Below are 12,591 nucleotides of genomic sequence, written 5' to 3'. Positions count from 1 at the left end.
GTGATGGTTGCAACCCTTTTTTACCTAATAGACAATTGAACAAAATCTAGCATGTTTGTTGCATTGCTTGTAATCTTTATACTGTAATAAATCAACCACATATGTAGATATTATCCTCTCACTTCACTTGGATGTGAAAAAAGCTGACTGTGCTAACAGCACATGGGAGGGTTCTGAGTAAGCAGACTGAAACTTTTTTTTTTTTATCCACACCAGCTATTTTATTTCATACCATCGTGTTGATCCATGACTACGAACATCACTTACCGGTAGTTCTTGCAAGAAAGTATAACAAAAAAAAAATGTTACAATTTATGTGACATGTCAAGCACCTTTAAGAAAAATAATTTAAAATAAGGTGTGATCTCTACATGGCTTGGCTGATAATTTTAGAGACTGTGTCGCTCTCTTCGTGCTTATGCCTGCCAGAGTGCGTGTAACAGGATAGCCGAGGATGCTGCAACCCTCTTCACCAAGGCAACTGTTTCCATGGAGCCCCCTCCCTCTCGCTCGCTCTCTCCCTTCCTTCTGCTGCCATGGCCACGGTAGTCATGGCCCAGCTGCAGCATGTTGCTAGGGAGAATAAGGAAGACTGTGTGCTAATGAGCAGATCTGTATACAGCACAGTGCCTGGATGTACACACTGTAGCTGTGTAACTACGCAGATAATACATTTCCAATAAAAAAAAAAAACCTGAATCTATCTTTGTAACATCAAATACATGAATTTACCATGATAGTCACACATATATGAATTTACCATTGTTGTAGATTATACATTATAAATACTATTATTTGTATCACCAAGTGCAAACATCAAGCATGATTGTAAAGTTGGCTGTCTTCTCCCTGCCCACTCCCTCCCCCCTGTGATATCCATCTGTCTAGTTCAGCGTTTATACAAGACACAAGCTGCAGCTCCGTGAATCCCTGAATAGTGCCCGTTTACCAAGCATGGCGCCCCCGCTGATTCTCTACAGACCCCCGAAGCATTCATCCGTCCTCCACCCACAGCAGTCTTCCTCGCCAACCCATAGCACCTCAGTCCCTCCCTCATGGGCACCCTCATAATAATCAGAATGCTCATCCGTCAGACCCCTGATTGGCTCTGTAAGCCCTGCGCTGGCACCTCCACCCAAAAAGCCTCCGTGTTCAGAAGCCTGGCATCAGCACTCAGACCTTCCACCCCACCGCCCTCTCCATACACATCTCCAGCCTGGTAGAAGCCTCTCCACTTCTAACACTCCTCCTCCTCCTCCTCTTTCTATCCTCCACCCCCAGCAGCCGTCTCAAACCTGCATCTGTGGCACTGCGAGGTGAGTAAAGAGATATTCTTGTCTATAGATATCATTACACAGCATATGCATTTGAGGGTTTTGTTTACCTCTTCTACAGTGGGCTTTTAGCTGTCTATAGCGGGGTGAACATAGACCCCGGGTCTCATGCCGACCACTGAGCCCCCTGTGCGTTTGTACAGTTGTACGTCAGCTTCAGTGTGTACAGGGATGAGGGATATATCAATGGCCGGGTACAGAAACATGCATTCCCTTTCCTGTATGGTTTAGTACATGTTCATCCAAAAACAGATGCTGTATTCTGTGCATGTGGTTGGCCTACATATATTTATGGCAAGATGTATAGTTATTATATGACATGTTTTGGATATATACAACCCCACAAAGCTAAAATTATGTCTTTGCATTGTGATTTATGTAAGTACAGGGCTTTTCTTGTTTTGTTTTGTTTTTATTATTTCTCCCGAGGTGTTTATTGATGTTGCTATGTTCATTTGCAGGTGTTGATTGTAATTTAAATTTTTCTCCACTCTATCATTTTTACTATATGCGCCATAAGCTGTTTTTTTGCAATGTGTGTGTTGTTACAAATCTATAGGCTGAGGGCTCTGGCAAGCATCTCAACCTGTAAATACCGTATTCATTTTTGTGCCATTTATGTGGCATATATAAATGTGCAAGCACAGCACAAATGGTTGTAACATAATGGAAATAAGTGGCTGGACCGAATGGCTCCCTTCAGTGACTAAATCTGTTAACTACATTGGGGACGGCTTGTGTAAAGTCACTGAACTGCACATTGTATTTGTTGTAACTGTCATGTTTTCTCTTCCCAGGTGAATCTGGCAAGCCGTGTACAAACTGACAGACTTGAAGTCTAGTTGCATTATAGATCTTCAGTCTGAGTCACATGTTGACATTTATAAGGACACATTGCATGAAATAACAAAGTTTTATAAAAATACTTGCAAGAACTGCTGTGAAGGCTTCAGTCTGACACGGGAAAGTGTCAGGCCATCGATCCTCTTTAGCAAAGCAAAATATTAACTGAAGACTATAATGTTTTTGGTTTCCTGAATTTTTTTTTATTGCACTTGCTGTGTCTTAAAGCTGAGTATTCTAGTGGACTGCACAAAATGTTTTGTATGTGGAGCAGGTAATCAAGGAGGCAAACTGGGGCTTGGAAAAAATCGATGTGAGACCGGCTCTTGCATGTTCAGCGGAGGGACATTTGGATTTTCAGATGGCGGGTGTTATATGGGAGACTGGCAGGACGGCCGAGCACATGGATATGGTGTATGCAAAGGCCCAACCAGGCAAGGTGAATATAGTGGACTTTGGAGCCATGGGTTTGAGTCTCTGGGAGTTTACACCTGGCCCAGTGGAAACACTTATCGTGGGTACTGGGATCAAGGCAAGAAGAATGGCCTGGGAGAGGAACACAAAGGACGTTGGCTGTACCGGGGCGAGTGGACACATGGCTTAAAGGGAAGGCTTGGTGTGAGGGAGAGTCTCTCTGGAGCACGTTATGAGGGCCTCTGGACAGATGGACAACAGGATGGTTATGGTATGGAGACATATTCAGATGGAGGTGAGATGCCACATTATAAAATAGTTATAATAATAATAATGATTTTATACCTTGTAGGATGGTTTATACAATGAAATGAGACGTTTAGTGAAAAATATAACAGGTTTTTTATTGTTATTTCAGTTTGTATAGTGCATCAGTGTAGTGACAGTCCTCCTTATCTTTTTCTTCATATGTACACTCCATGTTTATCCACACTGCCCTCATCCCATTCCATCTCTGCAGGTACATATCAAGGCCAGTGGCAGTCCGGTAAACGGCATGGATATGGGGTACGTCAGAGTGTCCCATATCACCAAGCTGCACTCCTTCGTTCACCCCGAACACCAACCCTCAGTTCTTTGCCTCAGTCTCCTGATCCGCAAAGTGATACACCACCCGTTCTTCTCCCAGGAAGCCCTGCTTCTGGATCTCGAGGGGGTTTTGTCTTGAAAGTCCGAGGAGTTGGCTCAGAGCCCGCAGGACCTGGCAGTAGTGGCAAGCCCAAAAAACGAGGTTTCTTCTTCCCACGTTCACTTATACTCAGTGGTTTTAGACTACACCGTGGATCAGATACTAAATCACCCACTGGTGGCAGGGACAGTCAACGCAGTTCTATGAGAAGTGAAAATCGAGGGGCTGGTGGTTCTCTGGGATCTAGCGCCAGTCAAGATGGATCGAGTGCTAGTGTAGCAGAAACTGAGTCTGAGCTACCAATTGCTGCTTGGGAAACAGAGACTTATGCTGGTGAGTGGAAGGGCGATCGTCGCAGTGGACACGGAGTGAGCCGTAGATCAAATGGGCTTAGCTATGAAGGAGAATGGCTGAGAAACCGACGGCATGGTTATGGTAGGACAACCTATCCTGATGGCTCTCGAGAAGAAGGCAAGTACAAGATGAATATGCTGGCCAGTGGGAAAGTGAAGAGTCTGTTCCCACTACGCAGGGGTAAAGGGCGGGAGAAGGTGGAGAGAGCAGTAGAGTTTGCAAGAAGAGCAGAAGCAACTGCCAGACAAAAACAAGAGATGGCCATCGCCAGGTAAGAGCAGCCAAAAGTGCTTACTTTCAGTGCAGTCTCCAGTTCCTTGCCGTAGCTATATTTTATGGTCTCATAAACATTTCATACTGCTGTTTAGGTTTAATGATTTATATTGTCTACATTCAGATGTGCATATTGTCAGAAAATAGGAAATGTTATTGGGAGTTATATATGATTAATAGCCATTTGTAAACCAATGGAGATAAGTGTACCTTTTGAAACACTGTTATCTATCAAATTCATGCATTGCCGGCCTATGAAAAATATAGCTTCAGTGAGAGAAGTTGACTTTGTAGAATGTTTGTACAAGATTATTATTGTCATGTATTTATAGAGCACTGACACATTTTACACAAGCACAGTGGACAATTCTTACCACTAACCATTCCTCAGAAGGTCTCCCAATCTAGTGCTGGAACAAATTGGAGAGGGCACTCCCATTCTTATTCTGGATACACACGGTGCGTTCCCGCACTCGATGCGCCCGTCGATTTGCGTCGACTCGATTATTTCCGAGCATTTCTGAGCACATTTCGATAATTGTTAAGTCGATTTACATGTAAAGTATGCCAAATCTACCTAACGATCCATCGAAACGCGAATCGGACATGTCGGAAATAATCGAGTTGACGCGAATCAACGTGTGCATCGAGTGCGGGAACGCACCGTGTGTATCCAGCATATTGCCCTAGTGCAGTCTAGGTATGCTTTTGAAAGAGAAGTGAATTAACCTATCTGTATGATCTTGGGTTGGTGAAAGGAGGGTAATAAACCTGGAGGAAATCCAGGGAGAACATACAAACTCCATGTGACTGAGATTCAGGCCAGAGTCTCTAGTGGTGGCAAAACCAGAGTGTTAACCACCCAGTCACGAACTGTTGGCTGGCAAACAGTTCCCCATGTAGCTACCTTGGGGCTACTTCCGGGTAGGCGAGGTCCTTGGTCGCGCATCTCCAGTGCTCTGCACATGACATCATGACTACGTAGTGACAGACCTTGCCGACCTGGAAGTTGCCCCATTGTAGCTTCATGCAGATTTAAAGCTCACCACAAAGGGAACCTGAAGTGAGAGGGATATGGAGGCTGCCATATTTATTTTCTTGTAAACAATGCTAGTTTCCTGGCAGCCCTGTTGATCTTCTGGCATAAGTAGTGTCTGAGTCAAAACCCTTGAACAAGCATATGGCTACTCCAGCAAAACCAACTGAGTCAGAGTACCTGGTCTGCTGCATGCTTGTTCAGGGACTATGGCTAAAAGTATTAGAAACACAGGATAAGGAGGACTGCCAGGCAACTGGCGTTGGTTTAAAATGAAATAAATATGGCAGCCTCCATATCCCTCTCACCTTGGGCTCCCTTTAACTAAGAGGGGTATGGAGGCTGCCATACTTACCGTATTTTTCAGACTATAAGACGCCCCAGACCATAAGACTCACCTAGGTTTAAAGGAAAATAACCAGGGGAAAAAATATATATACTAAACCTGGTGCATCTATAGTGAAGGGGCATCTTGTGGATTATGCCCCCTTTGTACCTCTTGTGTCTCCCAGTGTCTCTCTGTCCCCCTTGTGTCCTCCTGTGTCCCCCATGTTTCTGCCTCTGTCCTCCTCTATGCCCCTTTGTGTCCCCATGTGTCCTCCGTTTATCCCGCTGCGTTTACAAGTTAGGAACAATCTGTATTTGGACTATAAGACGCAGTGACTTTTTCCCCCCACTTTTGGGGGAGAAAAAGTGAGTCTTATAGACCAAAAAATACAGAATTTCCTTTTGGACAATGCAAATTGCCTGGCTGACCTGCTTATCCTTTGCCTCCAATACTTAGTAATAATCATAGACCCTGAACAAGCATGGAGATCAGGTGTTTGACTGGAGTCTGACTGTAATAGCTGCATAGTTGTTTCAGGTTTGATTCAGACACTACTGCAGCCAGAGAGATCAACGGGACTGCCAGGCAACTATTGTTTAAAGCAGACCCGAACTCTTGCACAGCACACAATGAAGAGTTTTTATTCCACATATAGTTGCTAAATAAAAGCACGTCTCTGTGTTTGTTTAGGCAGATCATTTAGGTCTTTTCAGCAACTGTGAATAGACTGTTGGAGAGCTCTGGCTAGGCAGCTGTCCATACGGTAAACACTGAGGCTTAACCCTTTCAGTGCTTCCTTCAAAAGTGAAACAAAGTAAAACTTAAGTTTTTTGTTTTTTTTAGCATTTCCATACATTGTAATACAGATTTTTTTTTTCTATAAAGGTTATCATCCTGTGGCTAATCTTTTAGAGCAGAAAGGAAGTTCTGAGTTTAGTTCCATTTTAAAAGGTAATAAATATGGGCTCCTCCATATCCCTCTCAGTTCAGGGGTACTTAAGGTCAACCTGCATGACGCTTTAGTGCAGTGGTCCTCAAACTAAGGCCCTCCAAGGCTTTTTCACTGGCCCCCAAACACATAATGTATAACTTACAGTTGCGGCCCACTGCACAATTAAATATCAGCGGTCCGCATATAGAATAGCAGTGCTGGCACCACCCATCCACATACTTTAGGAGCCAGCGAGCAGTCATTCACTGGCGTCCAAGCCAATTCTGCATTAGGTGACACTGCTGTCCATTTGGACGACAGGTTGTCACCACAGTATGCTTCACTGTCTGGTGCCCAAAGACGTTCTCCGGGCGCTGCATGACTGAATAGCTGCTGCTGGGAGTTCTCATCTGGGTATGATTGGTGGGGAATCAGTACCTTGATTTAATGTAATGTTTTTCAACATCATTTTATGTATGTTCCGGCCCCCCAGCAGTCTGAAGTATGTTGACCTTGTCCTTGAGCAAAAAAGTTTGGGGACCACTGGTGTAGTGCAATAAAAAAACAGGAATGGCATTTGCATTTTTGTCATTCGAAATTTACCATCTTGACAAGTTTCAGGGTTTATACAACCCTTCAGTTTACTCCACCTACAGCAGTGACTCATGCTCATTTCAGGCACCTGCCAGGGTGTGTGCAGGTGTTTCCTGATGTTGTTAGTGCTGAAAAACCATGTCTGACTCCTATTGTTATTTACCATTGCAACTTGCTCATTGCAGTCCTCCCCCCTCCCCTCTCTATAGGACAGGACAGATAGCTTGGCAGAGAGCCCAGAAGCTTGTTGTTTGGGAACTGGTCACCCAAAACAATCATAGGCAACCTTAGTTGTATTTGAAGGCATGTGCTGGGCCTTATCATTCCCCAAACTCCATCTGTAGTCACCTGTCTAACTCATCCTTTATGTATGAGTCTGAGAGACTAGCAGACGGAGATAATGTTGAGACAATTGTGTTAGAATTTCTACTTTTTTGAGAAAAAGTGCATGCTTTTAGTTTGGCTCTATGTAAGTATGAACTAAGGCCCCCATAAACATTTACAATAATGGCTGTATAAAATTAACTCTGTTTGGGTCTCTCCGAGCCAATGGTGCCTGTGGTGATGTATAGGAATGTCAGGCTTGGTTTTTCAGCATGTGTGATCACTTACAGTATGAGCATTCAAAGAGTGCCGATACACACTTGATAAGAGTCCTAAACAATTTTGATCTAAGTTACAGGTGTGTATGGACCTTATTGTATCCCTGAACCAAGTCAAATCGTTAAATAAAGCCCATGGTGAGCAAGATTACCATTGCAGAAGTGGCCTGGCTCTGCTCATTGCCACCTGGGCCCCTCCATTCCCAGTCTCTGCTCATTTTCATATTCCTCCAGTCGAATATGAAAATCTGGGAAGCTCCCTCTTGCAACAGCGGGTGAATCAGAACTACGTGGGGCAAATTCCGATTTACACAAGCGCTCATTCACAAGAGCTTTCTTTCATTGCGCAGGCGCAGTTAGTAACTTGGACCTGTGCCCTTCACAATAACTTTGCAATGCACGGAGGAACTTCTGTGGGGCACGGGAGCAACCGAGAAGGGGGAGGGGGGACCCTGATGGGTACAAGCAGAGCCAGGCCACTTCTGTAAAGGCTTCTGTGAAGGAAATCTAGCCCACTATGGGCGTTATTTAACAGATTTCACCCATGTTCAGGGGGAGTTTAATTGTAAACATGACTACTTTGTTTCTATTTTTTTTGTGTGAAAATACATCCATTCCACAGTGTTTCATACAGAAACAGGAAGGAGAGGAGCGTAGTGTCCTAGTTAACTGCTTTTCAATGGATATGTACAGGTGTTGAAAATAAGTAACAGACAGATTAAGATGTAATGGGGTCCTAGGCAAGGTAGTAGCGGTGGCTCCCACTTATGGTCCTTTTGGTAATATGAGGTGAAAAAAGGGAAGATGGCAGATGGGCCCCTTGACACCCACTGAGGGCCAGGCAACGGCCTAGGTTGCCTTGTGGATGATACTAGCTCCTGCCCTGTGCAGATAATACTCATTTGGAAAAGGTGAGTGTTTCTGGACAATCCTAATGGCAACAATATTCCAGAATACATGCAGTACTACTGCTAAGGGTACAATTAAGAGACATTTTATCTTACTGTTAGTTTTGGCTCCGGATTGAAAGGGAAAGAAATGTTGAAATCACGCAAAGGCTTAAGCAATACCTGTGACGTCACCCTCCAATTCCTGTTCCATTTGGCCAGTAGTACTGCTAATCAGAAGACTAAAGAGTAACCTTGTGATGTTAAATATTCTTCCCAACTCTTGAAGATGGTAGTCTGAAGAAGATTATACATTGAACGTTTACACACTTAATCTCCTGAGACCTGAGTTAAATGAGTAGAATTTTACTCAAAGCTGTTTGGTACATGCCCCAGGCCCTAGCAACACCACTGGAAGGTGGGCTTTTACTCAGCTGTGCGTTCTGCGTGTGATACTGCCTGTCATGTGGAACATCTGTCATTCTGCTTGCACCACAACTGTACAGACACCAGCAAACAGTTTGTTTAAGTGACTGGAGGGGAAAGGTGAGCACATTGGAGATGCATTATTTATGGATATGGAGCAAGTTGGTGGCGATATGACTGGGTTTTTGGGTGGGGAATTAGCAATATGTGGAGATGCAATGCATGTTGGGGAGCACTAATTAGAACGGGACAAAATTTCTTTCAGTCTTGTCCCCAATAACCTAACAGTATGTGAACATGGTCCTTTAAAAAGATTTAGGACTTTTCTGCTTCATGACTTTTTGTATTGGCTAAATCATGTAGTAATTATCTGTCGCTTCCATTTCCTGTGTAGGATAAAACTGGTACAAAAAGTCACACCTAATCATGCATTATTTGGTTTTGTCCACCTCATATTGTGTCATTTCCACTTCCTGGTTTGTCCTACATGATCGCTTCTGTTGGAGATGTCATGTTGGAGAAATAGATCATTTTTCTTAGCAGTTTAACTCCTCTTATTCCAAGATTGGCTACATGCATTAAAGGACAACTGTAAGGAGAGGGATATGGAGGCTGCCATATTTATTTCCTTTTAAACAATACCAGTTATCTGGCTATCCTGCTGAGCCTCTGCCTCTAATACATTTAGCCATAGACCCTGAACAAGCATGCAGCATATCAGGTGTTTCTGACATTATTGTCAGATCTGACAAGATTAGCTGCATGCTTGTTTCAGGCATGTGATTCAGACTAAACTGCAGCCAAATAGATCAGCAGGGCTGCCAGGCAACTGGTATTGTTTAAAAGGAAATAAGTATGGTAACCTCCATATCCCTCGCATTACAGTTGTGCTTTAATATTGGCTAGTTCAGTTAGTCAGACTGACTGCTCCAAAAATAAAAACATTAAAGTCAATGAGGACGGTTTAAAAAAAAAAATCAGATACTTACCTAAGAAGAGGGAAGGCTCTGGGTCCTATAGAGCCTTCCCGCTCCTCTCCCAGTCCCTGTTGCAGCGCAGGATCCCCCATAGCAGTATTCAACCAATTTGGTCAAATACTGCTGTGTCCACTGCCGAAGGGAGGCTTTGGAAGTCTTTGGGAGTCTGAGCGCTCACGAAGATGGGCTGCTCCATACTGCGCACGCACTCTCTCACGCACTCGCGCTAGCGCAGTATGGAGCCGACTATCTACAGGAGCTTTCGGCTCCCGAAGACTTCTGAAATCCCCCTGCGGTGGGGGATTCAAACGAAGCAGCTGCCGCTACAACAAGGGCACCGAGAGAGGAGAGGGAAGGTTCTATAGGACCCAGAGCCTTCTCTCTCTTTAACAAAATAGAAGAAATAATGCGTAAAGCTGTAATCTCACTGATCACTTCCTGGCAATTCTGAGGAACTGAATAGAAGTAATAATGGCAGTATTTGTATAGCGCCTTTCTCCTGTCGGACTCAAAGCGCTTGCGAGGCAGCCACTAGAGCGCACTCAGTAGGCAGTAGCAGTGTTAAGGAGACTTGCCCAAGAAACTCCTTACTGAATAGGTGCTGGCTTACTGAACAGGCAGAGCCGAGATTTGAACCCAGGTCTCCTGTGTCAGAGGCAGAGCCCTTAACCATTACACTATCCAGCCACTGCCAAGTAGATAGACATCCTAGATTTCCACCACTAGAGCAGTGGCGTAGTAATAGGGGTTGCAGAGGTTACGATCGCAACAGGGCCCTGGACCAGAGGGGCCCACTAACTCCTTCATTTTGCTTATTAGCTTTTTATTGGTGCTATAATGGTAATGAACATCTCTACATGTGCACTGCATAGTGGTAATCTTCAACAAATTGTTACCTTACTCTAAATACACCTCTCTAAACACTGCAGCTGCCTATGGTAGATTTTGGGGCTCCATATCAATAGCATGCTTGGGGCCCCATGTAAAACTCGAACCGGGCCCCAAGCTCCTTAGTTACACCACTGCACTAGATGGCTATCATGATAGTCTTGTGTGAAAATCCAGTGTCAGTATAGCTGTGCCATGACGTTGTTTAGCAGTCTGTCATAACAGTTCCTTAAAGAGGAATGGTCGCGAAAATCTTAAAATTTAAAACTCATACAAATAAGAAGTATGTTTCTTCCTGAGTAAAATGAGCCATAAATTACTTCTCTCTTATGTTGCTGTCAATTACAGTAGGTAGTAGAAATCTGACATTACCGACAGATTTTGGGCTAGTCCATCTCTCCATAGAGGATTCTCAGCATGGCCTTTATTCTTTATAAAGACACTCACTGAAAAAGATTTATACAAAGATGCTGACCAGCCTCCCTGCTCATCGTACACTTTTTGGGCAGTTGGACAGAGCAACTGCCATTCACTAAGTGCCTTTTGAAAATAAGGAAATCCCTGTGAACCCCCCATGAGGAGATGGGCTAGTCCAAAACCTGTCGCTTCTGTCAGATTTCTACTACCTACTGTAAGTGACAGCAACATAGGAGAAAAGTAATTTATAGCTCATTTTATTCTGGAAGAAACATACTTCTTAATTGTCTGTTTACATACCGTATATTTTACATTTTAAGATTTTCGCGACAGAGTTCCTTTAACTGTTGTTTGTGTGTTGTTCTTTGCACTGCAGGTGCCGCTTGCTTGTCAGCTGCTTGTTGTCACCCCTCCTCTCTACATAAAGCTGAGGAGTGTGTCTGTACAGTAACTAATCCTAAAATTGTCATCTAGAACAATCGCCAATGATCATTGTTGGCGATAGTAACTGAAAAACTTAACATAGCTGAATCGATGGGGATGGGGGAAGGTCAACGAGAGGCAAATAACTGATGCAAATGTTTATGAAAATGTATGCAGTCTTAAAATGGAATCATCAAATGCCATAACAGATGCATTTGATTAGTCAGTTTTCAAGCTTCATAAATTTACATAAAGTTAACTTAAAACACAACAAATAAATAGCGGTTGATATCGACTGATTTGAATGGATTAAAATGAAATTTGACCAACTACTTAAATCCTACCTGAAGTAACATGTGACATGAGGCCTGATGCACGTAACTGCGGTAATATTGCCGTGCACATACAGCGCACGGGAATATTACCTTTACTTCTGCCAGCAAGTACCACGACTTGTGGTACTCTAGCAGCGTGATCGTTGCTACGGTAATGTATTTTATATGGCAACACTGCCTCCAGTGGCAGACTTTTTTCTATTTGGACCTATGCTGGAAAAGGCCAATGTCGGACTCAGTCCAATATACGATTGGAAAGAGTTAAAGCAAACCTTGAGTGCAAAAAAACTTATGGGATAATTCATTTTATGTTTAGTATTAATAGTAAATCAAACATTTGTTATATTTTTTATTTTTTACTTTAATAGCTTTATCTTTAAGAATAAACTAAATTTGACAAGCTGTTTTACAACCTAATTTGCATAGATGAAAACCCAAGCTTCTTAACATTTGCTGTACTGGAAAACAGACAAGGACTTCAGACAATTTTTTCGTAGGTCTAGTACTACATGTACCTATATTTATCTCATCAAGGGCCGGAGTCACAAACTGACAGTAAGATTTCCATGGCCAGGCTGTGCATGGCAATTTTATCATTACTACTGATGACAGCGCAGCACGCGTTGCCTAATTACCAGGACATGCGTTAACTAGGTGGAGCAAGCTTTGCTTAGATAATACAAGTTGCACTTATTAGGCAAAATGCACTTTGTTGTCATTGGTAGTAGGTTTGTAAATCAGGGCCCATGATACATGTCACTTCAGATATGCTTTACAATGAAGTCCTTAAAGGGAGACTTAAAGAGGAACTGATAGCTAGGGCTGCTCAAATCCGACCCGG

At 43.4% G+C, this 12,591-nt stretch overlaps 1 protein-coding gene across 1 annotated transcript in view; it reads left to right on the top strand.

The window, feature by feature from the left end:
* The first annotated feature begins 655 nt into the window (after positions 1-655).
* Positions 656-12,591, top strand: part of JPH4 (junctophilin 4) — a 41,281-nt gene continuing 29,345 nt past the window's right edge. The window contains exons 1-3 of the mRNA XM_068242136.1: positions 656-1,316; positions 2,132-2,886; positions 3,112-3,904. Of these exons, the coding sequence (XP_068098237.1) occupies positions 2,508-2,886; positions 3,112-3,904 (1,172 nt within the window). The 5' untranslated portion in view covers positions 656-1,316; positions 2,132-2,507. The remainder of the gene's footprint in view (positions 1,317-2,131; positions 2,887-3,111; positions 3,905-12,591) is intronic.

This window comes from Hyperolius riggenbachi, chromosome 1, assembly GCF_040937935.1.
Source record: "Hyperolius riggenbachi isolate aHypRig1 chromosome 1, aHypRig1.pri, whole genome shotgun sequence".
NCBI classification, from domain to species: Eukaryota; Metazoa; Chordata; class Amphibia; order Anura; family Hyperoliidae; genus Hyperolius; species Hyperolius riggenbachi.
This window is presented reverse-complemented; position numbering and strand designations above follow the sequence as displayed.